The following is a 20264-nucleotide window of genomic DNA, read 5'->3' as shown; positions in this document are numbered from 1 at the left end:
CCAGACACTGGGATTGAGAAAAGGAAAAACACAACTACACTGATAGGTTTCCACATACCCACAACCCTTGACTGTGACCTTTTTATTCATGTAAGATATGTATTCTCTCTACTTCCATGTGGGTATCATAAATGTGTGAATCTTGCTGGGCTTAAGACAATAGGGTGCATGTCCTGTGGACAATCTGATGAAGATGCTCAGCCTCAGAACATTCTAATTCAGTTCTCCACTGGTCATCAGGCAGCATCTGTTCCTTGCATTGCTAGTCCAGTAACCCTGGTTTGGGATGCAGCCACCAAAGATTTGAAAATCTTGCTGATTTTTGTTAGTGATAGGGAAAAATGAGAATTTTTATTTTCACTGACGAGAACACACATCAGAGATCATTAAGTTGAGAAACAAAGGTTAGTCACTCCCTTGCCGGCCCCCATGATACCTTTCGTTAATGGTTACATCAATAGTGATGTCATCAGGTTTTTTTCCATCAATGGTCCACCAAACTTCATTGCGAGAATCCATCAGAAAACTAAAATAGACCGTACAGGGAATGAGTAGCTCCTCTCCTGAAAACAAAACAAAACAAAAAGCAAACAAAAAACAAAGACGAAGTTAACCCATTAGTGTTTATCCTTCACAAGGCTATATTGGTTCTACTCTCTGGCTAATCAGAAGCCACAAGTTATGTGTACCTGAAACACTGCTTATGAGTAATTCTCTAGTAGACTCCCATAAGGTAATGTACCATACTTCATTCCAAAACAAACAGGCAAAACCAAATAAAGAAGGCCATCACTTTGTATAAAATTACCAGAGTGACCATTTTTAATATAATCTAAATACATTCTAAAATGATGATATTTGTTTAAAAAGTCTCTGACAAGGCTAGGCACAGTGTCTCACACCTGTAATCCCAGCACTTTGGAAGGCTGAGGCAGGTGGATCACTTGAGGTCAGGAGTTCAAGACCAGCCTGGCCAACATGGTGAAACCCCGTCTCTACTAAAAATACAAAAATTAGCCGGGCATGGTGGCGCCCGCCTGTAATCCCAGCTATTTGGGAGGCTGAGGCAGGAGAATTGCTTGAACCCAGGAGGTGGAGGTTGCAGCGAGCCAAGACTGTGCCACTGCACTCCAGCCTGGGCAACAGAGTGAGACTCCATCTCCAAAAAAAAAAAAAAAAAAAGTCTCTGACAATATCCTTTTTAGCCCTAGACCTCCACAGACTGCTCTTCTCCTTTGTTATTCTCCTCAAGAAGGGTGACTGAGGACTGGTTCTCCATATCTTTATCTTCAGTCCTTGGCCAGGAAAGATGGAGAAATACCATCACAGAGAGATCTGGCTGAGGAGGCCTACCTTGAAATGCTCCAGCTATCAGGGTGCACTCAATAAATTTTAAAATAACTTAAAAACAGAAAACTCTGTGCTATCCCTCTGAGATGGAACATGAGGTTAGGGAGATCCCTAGGCAGAAAATGGTAGTAACAGCAGCAGCAGCAACATACTTACTAAGAACTTTGTACAAGTTATTGCACTAAATATTTATATTTATTAATGGTCATATTTAATCTTACAAAAGCACCATGAGGTGTTTTTTAAAATCTGTTTCCCAAATGTAAAAGTTGAAGCTTAAGGATGCTAAATGATATTCCTAAGTTAAATCAGTAATAAGTGAAGGGCCAGGATTTGACCTAGACTGACCTTCCATCCCAGTTTGCCCAGAACAGTCCTGTTTTATGACTGCTTTCCTGGTTACTTATATTAATAGGTAGTGGCTATGTTTACTCACAGAAAGTGCCCTGGTTTAGATGATAAATTATATCATCACCCTAATTTGAACTTAGGCTTATTTGACTGAGTGGCCATACTCTATCTACCCTCCCAATGCAACGTACTTAAGTCTTTTCCCTCCAGTTTTCCGTACCTGTATGTCACTAAGAAAGATAAAGGGAACATGGATTCAACAACCCTTCTGTCAGCATAGTTTGACAGGTAGATAAATATATTTATGTTATTAATAAGGGTTTGCCCTGACAGCAGGAAGAGTATTTCATGTGACTATATAAAGCCATACCTAATCCTAGGAAATTCAGCCTCTTACTGTGTTCTCTGTGTTTCACAAAGCAAGTCATATTTTCAAACTTACCTTGATTTTTTTGGCATCGTTCTCCATCTATGTTGATCATTATTATCTTTTTTAGAGTAAAATCAAATTTCTATGTCAACATATATAACATACAAGATCAATTGTATCTTTATTATTGTTTGTTGCTATAAATTTATTCACACCAGGAAAAATGTCATATTTAAAATTCTCAAAATAGTTTTGGCACAAGTCAAATCTCATTTTGTTAAGTCCCTGAACTCTTTTAATTGATTTATTTTTTTTCATCAGCCTCTTCCCCAGCCACCCTGGCCCGCTCTCTCCAGAATGCTTTGCTGCCTGCCCTGATGCCACAGCTACTTTTACTCCTATTCATGTTAATTCTAGATAAACATTTAATGTTACAGCCTTTCCAGCCAATTGTGCTCTGCAGAAACCATGCAGCTTCTCTGCATGAAGACTTAGCATCCCTACTCCAAAGAGACTCCACACAATTTTTCTGATGTTTATTGGCAAGAGGAACCAAATAGAAATAGTAAGAAGGATGCACAAAATGCACCCTAAGATTGCCTATAATGGTCAGTGTTTTAAGGTCTATTAAGCTTTATGCCTCCGGTGCTCACCCAAACACTGGATGGCAAAGAGGTCCACATCTATGTTCCACATCCACGTTAAACTTATTGGCAAACCAATGGTGCTTGTGCAGAATCCAGTTCAAGTCGCCAGCTGCAAAAATGCACAGCAAGCACATGAGGACCCCGCTGCAGTTTGGGTAAGGAGCACCCTCAGAAACATCACCCTCAAGTTACTGCCACTTGACCAGCCTAGCAACTGCATGCATGTCAGACAAGTTGTACTGATGGCTTAAGGAAAGTGAGCTGAAGACTTCAAGGACCCTTTAGATAGGGCCCAGAGATACACATTGGGGCTGTATGTGTCTGGTACCCACTCCGTAAACGTTTTGATTTTTTTCATTCTCTGATACATATCCTACAATCATACTCCCTACCAAACACAAAACAGGCACTGCCTGAAATAAGAGGTGTGTCAAGTGGAGGATGCATTTTGACAGTTCCTGTGTTTGTCAGCTTTCCATTAACAACTACATACCTCTTTTTCCACCTTTTTTTTTTTTCCTTACTGAATAGCATCCTCTCAGTTGTTTTCACCCATTAACAACTGACTATTATCTTTAGCACATTTTAAACAGATGCTCTTTTATACCTCTGTGAAAGCTGTCAGAGTCAAAATGGAGTCACTTGTGCCACACTCTAATGAAAAACAGTTGGGAGGTCATATAAAAGGGGCCCTCACACACACATGCCTATTATAAAAACTAGTACAAGGACTCTGAGCCCACTTATCTTGCACAAAGGCCAGCACGATTCTTACACAAATAATATTTCTGTGAGGAAGTCTGACCACCAATGGTCAGTCAAGCTTGGACTGATGTTACCCTGTTATTGGTTCTTATAACCAAGGGTAATTATTTCAAAACAACTTTATGTAACCTTCCTCACTTTGCCTTTCAAAACTGTTATGTTCCTATGCTTTCTGGGTATGGCTATGGTTCCCGCATGGGATGCCATAGCACTCATATTCCTGGATTGCTATCTGCAGTTCGTTCCTGAATAAATCCTTTTCTTTTTGGAGAGCTATTGTTTTTGTTGTTATTTAGGTTAACACCTCTCATCGGGTTTGGACTGGATTTATTATAAGTGACACTACATAGAAAATGTTAAAATTTTCTATAGTTTCCTATTCACTTAACTGTGGGAGGCTTCGAGTCAAAAGAGCAACATGTTATCCCTTATTTGGTCAGTTATCAGTGATTTTTGTCTATAATGAAAAGTTATGGAAACTAAAAGAAGAACCAAAGAGCCGCAGTAAGCATTCAATAGTGTTCTGCATCAATGTCTACTAGTTTTATCAGTTGTTACCTATCATATTCACAGTCTTGCCTTCAAGATCCACCACTGACCTTTCATAATGGAGCAGGAGCTTGAAGGATGTCTAAATCTTGTGCTCATGTTGCAGCTTTGGCAAATCAAAGCCCTGTACAAGCTAAAGTTTGCATCAAACAGAAATCACTGATCAGGAGAGGAAGATGGCTAGCAGAGGGAGAAGGGAGCTGATACCGAGAGTGAAGCAAAAAATTCTTGAGTTGCCCACAGTATCAGTGAAGTAACTGATATCCAGAGCTGCCTTGGTTTCTGACATTTCAGTTTCAATTCATGTGTTTCTTTACAAAAGTCATCTGTTCCCTTGCATTAACAAAAAATGACATTTTATTCCTTGTACTTAAGAGAATCTAAGTGAAATTCAGAGACATAGCTGTAATTACCTGGTTCTTTCTCATAGACCACATGGTCATTAGGTGAATGGATCACAGGGGGCACTGCATTTTTTGGAGAGCCTGTGGTAGAGGAAATAAAAAAGGGAGATGATGTTAAATCACATAGCCTTATTAAAAATTCTGCTCTTCTCTGAACCTTGCCTAACTTCCTGGCATAGTTTGTCAGTTGTTTTAGAGAAGGCCTATAGTCCAAGATATACTCAATTACTGCACTTCATTCATTTAAAACAAGCAAAGCATAAAATAAAGGAAATACAGATTTGACGTCTGCTCCCAGTTCCTGACATGGGCTCCTAAATCCCTTGTGATTTCCTGTGTGATAGGGGTAATAGGAGCATCTTCTGTTTTAATATTGTTCTAGTCCCAAATTCCTATCACAAGAGTTTCTAAGACCTTTGGAATCTCTGCAGTAACGAGTGGATTTTATACGCTAATGAAATGATTGGTGGCTAGGGTTCCTATATAGCTTCTGGATGAGCGCTAGTAGCCAGAAAGACCGTAGATGATTAACACAATCTCCAGCCTCTCACCTATTCCTGGAAGTTTGGGATTGTGGCTGAAATTTCCAGTCCTTTTACTCAATAATGCCCGTGTGATGGAACCTCCATAAAAACCCTAAACGATGAGGTTCGGAGAGCTTCTGGGTTGGTAAGGACATCCACAAGCTGAGAGGGTGGAGCTCTGAACTCAGGACCCTTCCAGAACTCACCCTGTGTATCTCTTCATCTGGATGTTCATTTGAATCCTTTATAATATTTTCTATAATAACCAAGTAAGGGTAAGTAAAAGGTTTTCCTGAGTTTTGTGAGCAGTTATACCAAATCACAGAACCTGAGGAGGAAGGAGTAGGACACCTTCAGTTTGTAGCTACAACTCAGAGTTGTGGGTAACGTGGGAACCTATTGCTTGTGATTGGAATCTAAAGTAGGGGGTGGGGGAGTCTTTTAGGAAGGAGTCCTTCACCTGTGGGGTCTGTGCTAACTCTAGATAACTGGTGTCAAATTGAATTAAACTGTAGGACATGCAGTTAATGTCCTCGGAAAAGGTGAGAATTACTTGGTATAGAAAAGCCACACATTTAGTGACAAAAGTGTTTTGAGCATAGAAAAAAATAGTTTTTGCTTTACAAAGAAACAAATAAAATATACTAAATACCCTCCATGCTTAAGGTCGGATTGCTTAACAAAGCTTTCCAAAGCTTACATGAGATAGATGTCTTATGTTGCATAATACCTAATTGCTTTCATGCCTTAGTCGGTTGTTTCTTCTCTCTGTATTTCTTCACAACATTATCCAAACTGTCTAGTATGGAGGCTGGTTAAATAAGTGTTACATTCATGAGTAAATAAATGGAAAATTCACAATCATGATGTTAAGGCCGGCACATTAGTCTACTTGATGACTAGTTATCAGTTTGTTTATGAGATTGCTGCTCTTTATAATATTCAATACGCCTAAATTTTAAACAATAATACATTGAATAGAGTTTTTAGTGTTGTCTTCAAAATATGAGCTCCAAAGATTTAATAACCAAGTTCTAATCCTGATTTGGCCATATATTAACCATATAAATATACGAAAGCAAAGTTACTTGTTTTTTCCTAATTTTTGAAAAGCTAATTTTTCATAACTCTAAAATGAGGATAATTAAGACTCATATCTCAGTTTCATTATGAGAAATAAACTAAGTAATATATATTAAGGATATGCTACTGGCATATAATAAATACTCAATACTTTGCAGTTTTAAAACAACAAACTTGTGTTGCTTGAAATTTGAGAAAGAAGCCCCCAGTGCCCAGATCCGTCTGTGAATTTTTAAATCTGTTAATCAGAGTGACCAAGTATGCTTATTCCCAACTTCCCCAGAATGCATACTTTTAAGTACATATATTAGAAACAACTGCCAAGATGAATATAAGGTTACATTATTCATTTGACTTCTAAAATTTAGTCTGTTTTTTTCTTATGAATTAATCCCCAACTCAGCATTATTTAGAAAGGAAGCAGAAAAAGAAGAGAAGTGATTACAACATTGTTTGAATACTATTTGCACTATAGGAAAGCCTTTTTGCTGCTAACTTACACTAAATCATGTCAGACCAGTAGAAAAAGCCCTGAACCTCTAGAGACCTGGGATTTAGAATTACTTCTTCAAGTAACTCACTGAGTGTCTCTAAACAGGTTACTTCCTGTCAGTGAGCCTAATGTTTCCATCTGTTAAAAGATGGGGTATGACAAAACAATACCCGGAGATGCTATCTTTTTTTAATACAGTGGACACAGTGGTATTTAGGGTTCATCCCCAGAAGCCATATATCCTGACACTACTTCTCTATTTCTGGGTTTGCTAGGAGTTTGTCAATTCTGTCTAAGAATTACCCTTTCCACTTTCCTAGTTTCTCACCCCCTGTTCTCTTAGTGCAAAATAATGGTTGAACATTATTGCCAGCAAATACCTTCAGCAATAGCTACAGCAGTTTTAGTATATAGAAAAATAGAGTTTACTTAATCCAAGTAAAACACTCTTTTGACAAAAGTGTTGCACTATTGCTTGCCTGAAACTGCATTAATACGATATGAATTTTTTTTAAAATATTCTCAATCAATTTTAGTTCCAGAGCACAGATAAAGACACAGACCTTGTTCAAAGTCATGTTTCTAATAAGCGGCAGTGACAGAATTTGAATGCAGATCTGTCTGGTGCTCCTTCCCCTCCCCAAACTACCCTTACTTCATTCATTTATTCACATATTCATTCAGTTGACCAATAGTTATTGAATGCTTACGATGTGCATGGAATTGTTGGAGGCTCTACAGACAGTGCTGCAAACAAAAAACATGAATCTCTTTTCTTACACAATTTACATACTAGTGTGTAATAAACTATTAAAAACCATAACAAGATTATCACATGCTTGTTGTGTGTACTGGACACTAATCATGCTTACCTACTACCTTTACAGTCAGAGTCCTGGTGAGATGAAACGTACGTCCATTTTCTGGATATGTAACAACACATGTGTAATTTCCATTATTTGAAATTAAGGCAATGAGGAAACTCAAGTTCATACCTTCAGGTATTACATTATTAAAATTCTGTATTTTATAACAGCCCTAGAAAAAGTAAAAAAAAAAAAAAGTTTACTTTTTAGATACATGCATAGAAAATATACAAACACATGCACACTCACATCTAATTTTGCACAGAACACCGAAATATTCATGCTGCAGTTTTTATAAAACTATTTTGGTCAAGTATTTGACAAGATTTCTGCAAAGAATAAATGAAACGCCTGTCATTATCTTTTCTGATCATGAGAAATTAAAATTCTAAACTAAGATGTGACTTCAAAAACACAGGCTTCCTGTCTCAGGATCAAATTCTGGGCAACCTATGTTGATAGTTAAGCAAAGTTACATTTTGAAATAATGACTAAGGAAACTTGAGCAACTGCAAGACCTGCTATTTAGAAAGCAATTCTTTTTCCTTTTGTAATATTTCCTCACTGATTATATTAATTTGGGAATCCAGTCACTCCGTCTGATAATCTAGGCCCCAATTTAGATGTCTGGTTTTGGCATTTTTAATTGCCCTGTTGTTTCCCTGTATCAGATATTTCCAAACTGCTTTGTATTTTTCTTCTACTTTATCACTTTTTTTTTTTGAGATGGGGTCTCGTCACTCTGTGACCCAGGCTGGAGTGCAGTGGCGTGATCTCAGCTCACTGCAACCTCCGTCTTCTGGGTTCAAGCAATTCTCCTGCCTCAGTCTCCTGAGTAGCTGGGACTACAGGTGCGCGCCACCATTCCTGGCTAATTTTTGTAATTTTGGTAGAGATGGGGTTATACCATTCTGTCCAGGCTGGTCTTAAACTCCTGACCTCATGATCTGCCCGCCTGGGCCTCCCAAAGTGCTAGGATTACAGGCATGAGCTACCAACTGTATCCCATTTTTATAACTGAGTATCACAGATTTCAGAAACTAAAAATAAAATATCTTCATGGGCCTGATCAAGATCTAGGAATGTATTTCTGCTCCTAATTCACATTTGCATATAACTGTTGACATTTAAAATTGAGAAACTGAACTATCTCAGTCAACAACTATCTCATTCAACATAGCCAGAATCCTGTGTCAAATTCTCAGTCTCACTCTTTGGCTAAATTATTACTTTTTGCCATTTTTGAGAAAAAAAAATCAATACACTATCTGTGACAAAAATATATATTGAACATTTACTTTTAGAAAAGCTTTTGTTTTTCTTTTAAATATCAATAAGTCACCTATGACAAAAAGATTAGGTTATCTCTAAGGCTTTTTACATCTTTAAATTTCTGGGAGTCTACTACTAGCTTGTAACTTCAATTTTTTTTATTCACATATTTCGTCTTTAATGTTTGTATGATGAAGGTTTTCCTCAATTCTGGAGCATGTATTTTGAAATATGACAGTTACACTGAGGCACATTTTGTAATGCTTTGTCACAGGAAATGTGTATTTTAAGAATAGCATTGAACTTCCATTTCATGGAAAAGATCATCAAGAGGAAGCTACTATAAGCTCGGGTAACGTATTTCTTCAACGCAGCTTCTCCTGTAAGATAAGCAATACTTGTAGACACTTGTCACATCAGCAAACGATTTCAATATCCTTAGGTTATCACAGAGGATAAGGTCTCAAAGGCCTGTATTCTTATAAGTTATGTCAGATTTGGTTTGAATTGAGTTTATAGTATCAATAGAACTATTTTATTTTTGTGATACTTTTCCTTTAAACAGTTCAAAGCTATTTCCCCCTCATTTGTTAGCTTAGCTGTTCTTAAATCCCTGTGAAGTAGACAGGTCAGACTAAATACGCTGTAATTGTATAGACGGAAAAAATGAGACAGAGATATTCTAGATAACACAGTAGAGAGCTGAAATTCAGTTTTCCAGAAAGCTGAATAACGTTCTTTCATTAGCTTCTTAACTAAGAATGAACACCTCTCCTCAGCAGTGAGTTGAGGCTATAAAAATTATACTGAGACATGCACTTAACATATACTCTGTCTCGTCTGATCCTTATTCCAAACACGTAAAGTTTGTAATGCTTTTACCTCCGTTTTATAGATGAATGAACAAGGCCTAGAAATGTTAAGTAACTGTCAACGTCACACCACTAGACAGTGTTAAAGCTGGAATTTGAATTCAGATCTACTTGTTTCAAAGTCCTTGCTTTTAATTTCACCTGATACTGTCTCTTCATTCTATACAGTAGCCCTGAACCTGTGCCATCCCTGGAGCCAGCCTGAGTGAAAAGCGTGATGTGGCTCTATCACTTAAAACAGGCTAATTCCTGCAATCAGTGGTAAACTGAAGAGGCACACTTTTGAGGATGAGAAGTCAATTATTATTACTGAACTTGTCAACAGTATTTCCTTAAGAATGTGATGGAAGAAACTTTTTATAGCTGTCTCAAAGCTATTAGGCCTAAAACATTTTAGAAATAAAGGGAATATTTTACATTCTAATATGTGTGTGAGGGTAATTCAGGGCATTGTTACACTACGAATGTCTATTAACATTAACCTGCTGTGTGTCTGGTTAGCGCTGTCTTTCTTATGAGCAACTCTATCTCTAGACCCTTCACAACACATGTACCTGAGACACATAGGATAATTTTAAACATAATAAACTACTGCTAAAAATAAAACCTGAAAATGTTATAATGATTTCAAAACCATTTATTTGGAATCCAGGAGAAAACAAACATAAAAAAAGATTTAGATTCTCCAAGAACAGAAAACATGCTTTAAAATATAAGAAATGAGTTAACAGTAAGTGAATTTCCACAATGAAGCAAACACTTGTCTGACTAGAAGACAAACAATCCTAGTTGACCCATTAGTTCCTCATTCTGAATTCAAAAGAGAGAAGTTAAATAGAAGAGTGATTTTTCAACCATGCTATGGTTGCTGTGGCAACCGACCACAACATATAGGTAAAGAACAACACAAGAAATGACTTTAGGATCTTTCAACTGAAATGAATCATGTGGGGAGGAGAAGGGTGCGGTGGAGGAATGCCATGATGAAGTAAGAACAAGTGTTTCCATTCGACAAACCAACAATGTGTAAAGAACTTTGTGAAGGCACCAAAATGGAAATGATACAATTCTAACTTACAGTTATTCATGGTCTAATGGACGATTGCAACAAACACAATAAAAGGCATTTAGGGGCACGGGGAGTGTGAAATAAAAACAAAACAATTTAGAAAAACTTAATGAAGAAGAAAGATTTGGGCTGGTTCTTAAATGATAAGTAGAATATTAACATCTGTTGAGGAAGAAGGTAGACATGGGAAGTAGACACTTCAGGCACGGGAAAAAGTGTGAAGAACTCACCTGTATTGTCTTAATTTTTTTTCCCTCACTGTTAGTACTTAAACTACATTATTAGACTGTTCTGTTTTCATGCAGGGTTCCTCCTTTGGAAAATTAACTTGTATGAGGGCCAGTGGGGGGTAATAAGTTCCATATCTGCATGGTCAGAAACCTGCTCAATACTTGGTGCTTGGTAAATTCTCGACACATTAGTGTTGCCTGATCAAAGGTATGAATGAGAGAAGCCAAGACCCAAAAGGCATGGAGTTGAGGGCTCATCGAGTGTATAAGAGCTGATGAGTATTTGGAATATAAGACATTGGATGATGGGTTGTAGGATGGAAAGGGAAAGTAGATGTAAAGATACAAATAGTTTAATTGAGATACAAGGTTTGAACTGTTAGTAGCATCTACTGAAGTTTTTGCATTCAAGATAAAGTTGGTATAAAACATATACTTTGCTATGAAGTCTTAGAAGAGTTAGATAAACTAGTCACTTCCAATTAACAGAACTAAGTCATGCAATGATTACACCACAAATATTTACAAAGTTCCTCCTATGGGCCAGGCACTGGGTTAGGAGCTGGGTATACAATTGCCAGAAAAAAAACACAAATGGCACTTATTCTCTGGAATTTTACAGGGCAGGCTAATTCATTCAATTGCTTAATTGAATATTGGCTCAGTTTTATGCTGTGTGCTTGGTATTCAAAGGAAAGAGAAAGAGACAGGAAAAGAGTGGTCATGACTTAGTACAGAAAAAAGAGAAATACAATCACTGGAATAATAAACACAAGATATGAATGAAGTGCTATCAAACTACAGAGTAGGTGATTTATATGGCCTGAAGTGGCTTTAAGACTTCATAGCTATTTGAATTTGGCTTTGTTTTTAAGTCATGAATCTTGAGTCCTCAGAGGCCCTAAACCTTATGTCAAATATTATATGTATATGCATATATGTACACATATAGAATTACATGTGTATAGCTCTGAAAGAAAATACAATAAATACTCTCTCACACTAAAGGTTTAAAATCCAATCACTATATAGGAAGTGTAGGGAAAGAAAAGAGAGAAAGAACCAATCTAAGTTGTCAAATCAAATAGGAGCAGGCATTTGAAAAATAAGGCCTACTACACAGACCTTGAACTAACTTCTCAACAATATCTCTATGCCAACAAGAAGGCCAAGCCCGGCACTTTTTCAGAAATGTTCTTTCCTGACAGCACTTGGTCTGGAAAAGCAAATATCTTCCTATTTTCCAAGAGATAGTTATAAAAAATATTTGATCAATTCTGATTAATTTCACAATAAAAATGAAAAGTGGAGTTAATATATCAATTTTAATAATCAGTATGGGTACAAGGAAAACTAGCTTTGTGGAAAGTTACATCCAGAATGATATCTATTCTGATAAATAGCAGGTGAGAGTATTTCAGCAGCTATCGTAAATATAATCTACAAAACACCCAATAAAATGGTTCCTTTGATCCTTGGTGAGAAAATTGTCTATGCTTTAATAAGTATCTCTAAAAGATAAAATTTTAAATATCAAACTATAAGGGAGAGAGTTAATACAGAAATATGAAAGTTAGGATGGCCTGCCAAAGACTCTAAATTAATCTCATTAGTAACAAAAGCAACAACAAAAGGATTGCATTACCTGTGTCTTTACTTCTATATGTTTGGAGGTTCCTATGTGAATAAACAGGCAGTCTCCCATTTATACACATAGTATATTTCAGAATTTGTTTTATAAGCCAGCCATTTGAAATTCTGTAAATCACTTACAAACTATGGTTTGCTTTCCAGACTAGTTACAAAACCTGGGTTATTCAGCAAATATTTGCTGAACATCAGTTTAACTCACAGGAGTTAAATTAGAATACCTAATGTTGAATTAGAGAATTGTGAATTCTGGGTCCTAAATGAACTAAACTCTGCTATGCAGAAAAAAAAAGAGGAGAAAGAGATGGCATGTGGAGGAGGACCATCCAATCCTACCCCATTTCTTCAGCAATTCGGAAATGTAAACATTTGGTTTTCTGTTTCCTGTAATCTCAGTTTGTCTGAGACGCCTCTGATTTCTCAGGGCCCTCTATCCGCAGGTTCGCCTGTGTCCCACAGTCCAGTCCACACCCCAGTATGTGTTCAAAAGTCACCCTGCCCTTCCAAAATGTCCTCAGCTCCAAAAGTAAAGGCTGGACCACCCTCCTTACATCAGTTCTAGAGAGTACAGTTTTTGTAATCACAAAGAACTGGCCTGAAATCCCAGACTCTCCCATTAGTAGCTGCATTGTTTTGAGTAAATTATATATGAAAATGTAAAAGTGTGGTTTCCTGACACATTACATAGGGTAGACTCTTAGCTCCTAGTTCTGTGGCCTGGCCTTGGAAATATTTCTCAACCACGCTATACCTTGGTTCCTCAACTATAACATGGGGAAAACATGACAGCCTATGTCATAAGGATGTTGACAGAATTAAGTAAAATCAAGCATTTGGAACGACATGTGTGTTCAGTAAATGTTAGCTGTTATTGTTTATCTCTCTGAATTGCCATTTCCTAATCTGTCAAAATATGGTATCTCCCTTGCAGAGCTGGTGTTATATATGAACATAAAGCACACAGCAAGGTGCCGTGTGACTTCTGAAATGTAAGAAATATTAGTTTCCTCTTTCTTTCTTAAGATTAGCAGCTTTTATCTTTCAGATAACAGGAAAGCAAATTTCCTGAAACTTATTATTATGGATCTATCTTTTAATCCTCGTAGACGTATTTGCATTACTAAAAGAGAACATCTTTACCATGTCTCTTTAGTAATGCAAATAAGTCTACTATGAGGATTAAAAGATCCATAGAGGTAGGAACCAACAGATGTAGGAACATCTGTTGATAACAACTAAAAAAGAATCGCTGAAGAAGGGCCAAGACACCTGGGTAGATGCTTGGGGATGATTGTAAAAGGCAGAAAACAGAAGGCAAAGAGAGCACTGCTGTACGGAGACAGGAGGATGCAGTGACCAAGAACCTTTGTTTTGTTTCCAAGATGGCAGAAGTCTTAGGATTAAAGGTGTCAGTTGATTACCCAAAGGTAGAGGACCAGGAAGCAACATATCAGAAATCATTAGCAAACTTCTTAATCAAATAAGAGAAAACATTACTGGTTGTTGTCTTTTTTTTTTTTTTTTTTTTGAAATGGAGTCTCCCTCCATTGCCCAGGCTGGAGTGCAGTGGCACGATCCCGGCTCACTGCAACCTCCACCTCATAGGTTCAAGCTATTCTCCTGCCACAGCCTCCCAAGTAGCTGAGACTACAGCTGTGCACCACCACACCCGGCTAGTTTTTGTATTTTTAGTAGAGATGGGGTTTCACCATATTGGCCATGTTGTTTGTCTTTTTTAGTCACCTGCACATGGTTGGATATTGGCCATGGTAATTGTTTTACAGCTGTGACTTTTTCTGTCTCCTTCTCAGAATTTATGTCTCCATTTACCCATGAATAGTATCTCCAGAGTATGGCATTAGCTCAGTTCTCTTCTCACTTTATTTAGTCTTCTTAAGTGCTTCAACTATCACATGAATGCACCCAGTTCTCTGTCTTTAGCTCTGATTTTTCTCCTAAGCTCCAGACTCATAATCATGTAACCACTACCTGCTAGTCACTGCCACCCGCCAGCTAGATGTCTCACAGACATCAGCAACTAACTTAACATGGCATTACCTAACCCATTACTTACTCCCTAAACCTGCTTCTCCTCTGTTACTTCATACCTTGGTTAATAGTACCATGTCATCCTTTCATGAAAACCAGAAATCTGGAAATCATTGGAGACGCAGAGTAAGACATTACATAGCTTTGCCCTCAAGAAATATGCTGTCTTCTAGGATACATATCTCTCTCTCCTTAAAACCAACAGTAATTTCTCCTTGTCACTCTTATGAAACTTAGAAGTTAACATTTTGATAAGAGTAGAAATTCTTCGTATTTACAAACTTATTTGTATTAAATTATGAAGTCATTTGGGACTACACAGCTCTGGGCATATATTTTATTCATTATGGTGTTCCCTCAACCCCCTGGCATACTGCATTGATCACAGGTAATTTTCAGCTAGTATACAGATATTCCTCAACTTATGATGAAAGTTACATACCAATAAACCTATCCTAAGTCAAAAATGTGGTTAAGTCAAAAATGCATTTAATGCTCGCAATGCAGCAGACGGTCCCCAACTTATGATGGTTTTATTTATGATTTTTCGACTTTATGATAATGTGAAAGTGATAAAAATTCAGTAGAAACCATAGCCCCATCATAAATCATAAGAAGCTACTTGACATACCATGAGGTTTTATCCCAATAAGCCCATGATCAAGTTGAAAAATCTTAAGTCAAACCATTGTAAATCGAGGACCATCTGTAGTCATGAATGAATGACTAGAAAAAGTAAAGTAGTGAAAAATAATATTGAAACAGGTACAAATAAACAGGAATACATGAGAGAAATATGATTTCCAGCTGGAGGGAACAAGGAACAATTAATAAAGGTGGTACAATTTGGTCTGTTCTAAAGGGAGGGCATTCCAGGCAGAGGAAATGCATGAGGAAAAAGGAGACGAGAAAACGGCAGGATGTGTATGGGAATAAAACTAAAAAATCAAATAAGGTTCGAGATTAAAACCTTGATTGCAGGGTAAATAAACTTTCTTGTTTAACTGGAAGGTATATTACACTTACTGATGTAAAATTGTTAATATTATTTTTTAACCATCTTTTAGGTTTTTTACTATGAAAAATTACAATCAGAGAGAGGACAACGAGCTCCCGTATCTTTACCAGCCTCAACAAGTATTAATTGAGACTATGTCTTATTTCATGCACAGCTACTCACTGCACCCCAAGATTATTTTGAGGCAAATCACAGACATCATATAATTTTATTTCTAAACAATATTTGAGTATCTCCAAAAGAGAAGACTCCTTCTGCAAGCATAACTACAATACCATTATCCAGTTTAAAAAGTAATAATTTATTAGTAACATTAGTATTACATGTTCAAAATTCCCTGATCTTTTCATAATTTGCTTTATAGTTTTTTTCAAATGAGAAAGATCCAACTAAAGTTGATTCATTGCAATTGGTTGTTAAATCTCTTAAATTAGTCTCTGTATCTCTTTCTCTTCCTCACTCCTTTTCTACCTTCCTTCTCTCCCTCCCTCCATCCCTCTGTCATTTTATTGTAAAATAAAGCACATACAAAAAAACCATGCAAAACGCATCTAAGAGTTAATGAGTTATTATAAAGCAAAGGCCTTTGAAACCGTCAGTCAGGTCCAGGAACTTTGCCAGTCCCTCTTGAAGGCCTTCTTCATGGCCCATGTCAATCACACCTCCTTTACTACCCTCCAAAGTCGTCACTATCTATACTTTTATAGTAAAATCACTTCCTTGTTTTTATTTATATACTTTTCACCTATATATGCATGCTTAGATGCTACAGTGCTATCTACTTTTTAAATGTCTTATATGTTTCTTTTAATCTATACAGTCCCTCTTCATGATGTTCCTTTTCTTATAATTTATCTTTTGAAAAACCCAGCACATCTGGCCCATAGAGTTTCACATAGTCTGGATTTTATTGATGACGTATCCATGCTGCAGTTCAATATATTTCTATGTTATTTATACATCTCCTGCAAAATGACAGTGGGATCCAAAGGCTTAATCGGACTCAGGTTTAATTAATTTGGTAATATGAATCAATACATAATATTTTCTTCTTTTATCAGAAGAAACATGTCTGATGGTTTTTCATCTTGTGACGTTAGCAGTCATTAATGCTTAGATGCCTAGATTTGTTAATCTATTGACAGTTGCAAGGTGAGGATAATTCTAATTGTATCATTAAATTTTCATCTGTTTTATTAGAAACACTTCACAAAACACACCTCTCTACAACACTTCATTACCCTATGTTACATGTCTTCTAGGAAAAGCAGAATGAATACTTGATTATTCTCCTTTACCAGTTTTCAAGATAATAAACTGATTTCCTATCATCATCCAAATGTAACTCATTAAATTTTGTGAAATGCCATTATAAACTTATAAATTTAAACTGACTTCATAGGATTTAAACCATTGCAATTAGGTTCAAATTATTTCGGTTAAAATAGTTCATCTTTGGCCAACAGAAGACTCTTCAAGTTGACTCTCAAACTGTATCATTAACAACTTGAGCAGAGGCAGAATTTAAAATTTTTAGCTTTTGAAATTTACAACAAACTGTGTTTGTAGAATTTTTTGTTTCTCTCTGGAGTTCTGCCAACTTTTGCTGCTTATTTTTGAAGCATTAAGCACACAAGCTTTTGCTATTTTTATGTTTCCCTGACAAAGTGATCATTTTATTATTATGAAATGTCACCTTTTCTCTGGTAATCCTCACTGTCTACTTTATCTGATATACTTACGGCCATTCTAATTTTCTTATTGTATTTGTCATTTTTTTTAATTTTAATTTTTTCTCCCTTTCACCTTCTATTAGTCTTAAGGTATTATCTATTGTGTTTTTTATTCTGTGATCTTTCTCTTAAATTAACTTCATTTCTAAAATGATTTATTTTCTAAGTTTGTATGGAGTTACGTAATTATATATAATTTTTAGATGTTTCTAATTCATATTATTCTTTCACATCTTGAATCATTTTAAAATGTTCTTTAGCTCACTTAGGAAATAGTAGTTTTTTCTGAATTTTAAAATATAAAAGGATTTTCTAACTTCAGCAAGATACCTTTTCAAAACGGTGGTGTCTTGGTCTTAAGATGTCCTGGCTTTGTTCTCCTGATCCATTTTTAACCAGTCCTTCTCTTTCCTTCCCGTATATTGTCCTCATCCAGCTTACTTTTGATTCTACTCATAGTAGCTTCTCCTCAACGTGGCTGGTCATATTTCAGAGCTGTGAGGCACTACAACTTTTCCCACCCCTTCAGAGCTTCTTTTTATGGGTCTCTTGCACTACCCCTTAATAGAGAGCAAAACCCTCTCCCAATTTCAGCTCCTGTTCTCACATTGGCTCATCACACTTTCCAGTGAGTACCTGTTGGCTCTTTTGGTGTTCTCCTATTGTCAAGTCTGACAGACACTACATTACTTCCGTCTGCTTCCTTCCCACAAACAGTGATCCCATATGGGCTTAGGCTGTTGGTGGCTTGTCTCAGTTAACTTTATCAAAAGTGGTTCTTACGGATAACTTGTCACTGAGTTATGTTATAAATTCTGTCCGTGGGGTTTTGGCTTTGGTGTATGTGGAGACTTGAAGTGATACAAAAGCTATGTTGCTGCCTTCCAACACTTTTATATTTTGACGAAACATTTTCCAAATCCCTCGGATGTGGAAAAGGCCATAGATGTACAGTGCTCACAAATGAGGGCAAAGAAAAAAACACACATAAATAATAAAATGCAGTACTGATGAATCAAGGAATTGAAATTCACAAGAATTAATAGCTTATGACTTCACTAAGCAGGAACTAGAAGTGGGCAGCATTTCTTAAAATGTATTTCACATAAAGTTAACAGAAATAAGGTAGTTTTGGTGTTCTAGTTAGAATAATTTCAGAAATAGTGGCCTGAGACAAAGTACTGTGCACCACTTCCTTTAAAATGGTACAAAATGAGGATGTGGTGAAATATTTCCATAAAGTTATTACGGAATAGATCAGATAATCTGAAGAGAAATTCCTTTGCTTATACATATAACTCAGCAAATAAGTATTATCATTTTATAAGCCATTAGAGAGAATACAATGTAGTCTAATTTTCCTTACCATATACCAAGTGATGGTCGGTTTGACACTGGAAGGAAAATATCCATCTACATTTGGACAAGTGATCCTCTGAATGCCATATTCTATATACAGTTTATGCACTGGGAGTTTCATGGGGGAATTGAAACAGCTGTCTTTTTGAACAACTTCCAAGGGAAATGCAACTTTGCTGCAATATGTGGTGTTCCTGAAAAAAGAAATATACAATGAATGGGTAGTATTTGCATTTGATTTCATATAGCAACCACATTCAAATGAACTAAGTGAAGCCATGCTACATACTGAGACATCATTTATACACGTAAGTTCATGTAGGAGATAAAATGGTAGTGGAGGCATTTCCTACACGAATTGACATCATAGGATAAAAAAACAGGCACAATTAATTAACTACTATTAATGTACTAAAGTATTTATACTTTCAGATGTGATCCTAAATGTGTGTTTGTCAGTGTATATAAACAGTCATGTGTCACACGATGACATTTCCGTTAATGATGGATTACATACGTGATGGTGGTTTCATAAAATTATAATAGAGCTCAAGAATTTCTATTGTTTATTGATGTAATCATCATTGTAATGTCGTATGACAACATATTATTCACGTTCTTGGTGATGCTGGTATAAACAAACCTATTCGCCGTCAGACAAATAAAAGTGTATAGTAATGTCCTAGTCTTTCACATTCATTCACTGCTCACTCACCTACTCTCCCAGAGCAACGTCCAGTCCCACAAACTCTATTCATGATAAGTGCCCTACATAGGTGTACTCTGTTTTTCATCTTTTATATTGTATGTTAACTGTGTCTTTTCTACATTTACATAGATTAGGTACACAAATCCTTACCACTGTGTTATAATTGCCTATAGTATTCAGTACCACAACCTGCTATACAGGTTGGTAGCCTACGAGTAACAGACTATGCCATATAGCCTGGGTGTGTAGTAGGCTCTACCATCCAAGTTCATGTAACTACACTCTGTGATGGTCATACAACGACAAAAATCAGCTAACAAAACATTTCTCAGAACATATCCCCTGTTCTGCTGTTCAACATAGCAAAATATAACTGTGTATATGCGTAACACTTAAAACATTCTCGGTAATACTCAGTGCTGGTAAGGTAGAGGCATGAATGGCATATTTATGCAGAGTCAATAATGGTATAAGCAACCTTTGAGAAAAACTATGTTTTCAGGATCATAAAAAAGCCTTTGTTTTTGCCCTAGCAATCCTGTGTCTGGATATTTTATCACATGATAGAATGATAGAAAAGGAGGTTTAGAGACAGCAAATAGTCAAAAATGCCCATCCAGAGCCATATCAGCAAGGAAAACATTAAAATCAATAGAAGAAAATGTGACAAATGGAATATTATAAAGAAACCTGTGGTACAACCATTCCAAGTTGTCATGAGAATGTATACAAACAATCAGGCATGACGGAAAAAAACAAACACATAACAATCCCTTAGGATGACTGGGGAGTTGCATTTGTGCTATAAGGTTCACACACGTTGTTCCGTCTGCCTGGAGGGCTTACTTCCCCCACCCCCTCCATTTCACATGCAGGCCTTCTCTGTTATCTTTTCCCACCT

The 20264-nt window shown here is 36.6% G+C and overlaps 1 protein-coding gene across 7 annotated transcripts in view; it reads right to left on the bottom strand.

Annotated features, from left to right (window-relative positions):
• IL1RAP (interleukin 1 receptor accessory protein) overlaps positions 1-20264 on the bottom strand; it is a 216172-nt gene that overhangs the window by 34559 nt on the left and 161349 nt on the right. For all 7 annotated transcript variants that reach the window (XM_063620541.1, XM_063620544.1, XM_063620546.1 and 4 more), the window contains exons 4-7: positions 18662-18848; positions 7409-7574; positions 4446-4517; positions 437-563 (exon numbers count right to left, since the gene is read on the bottom strand). In XM_063620541.1, coding sequence (XP_063476611.1) covers positions 437-563; positions 4446-4517; positions 7409-7574; positions 18662-18848 — 552 coding nt within the window. The remainder of the gene's footprint in view (positions 1-436; positions 564-4445; positions 4518-7408; positions 7575-18661; positions 18849-20264) is intronic.

Source organism: Symphalangus syndactylus, chromosome 17 (genome assembly GCF_028878055.3).
Source record: "Symphalangus syndactylus isolate Jambi chromosome 17, NHGRI_mSymSyn1-v2.1_pri, whole genome shotgun sequence".
Classification (NCBI taxonomy): domain Eukaryota; kingdom Metazoa; phylum Chordata; class Mammalia; order Primates; family Hylobatidae; genus Symphalangus; species Symphalangus syndactylus.
The sequence above is the reverse complement of the archived record's forward strand: the minus strand, read 5'-3'. Positions and strand labels throughout refer to the sequence as shown.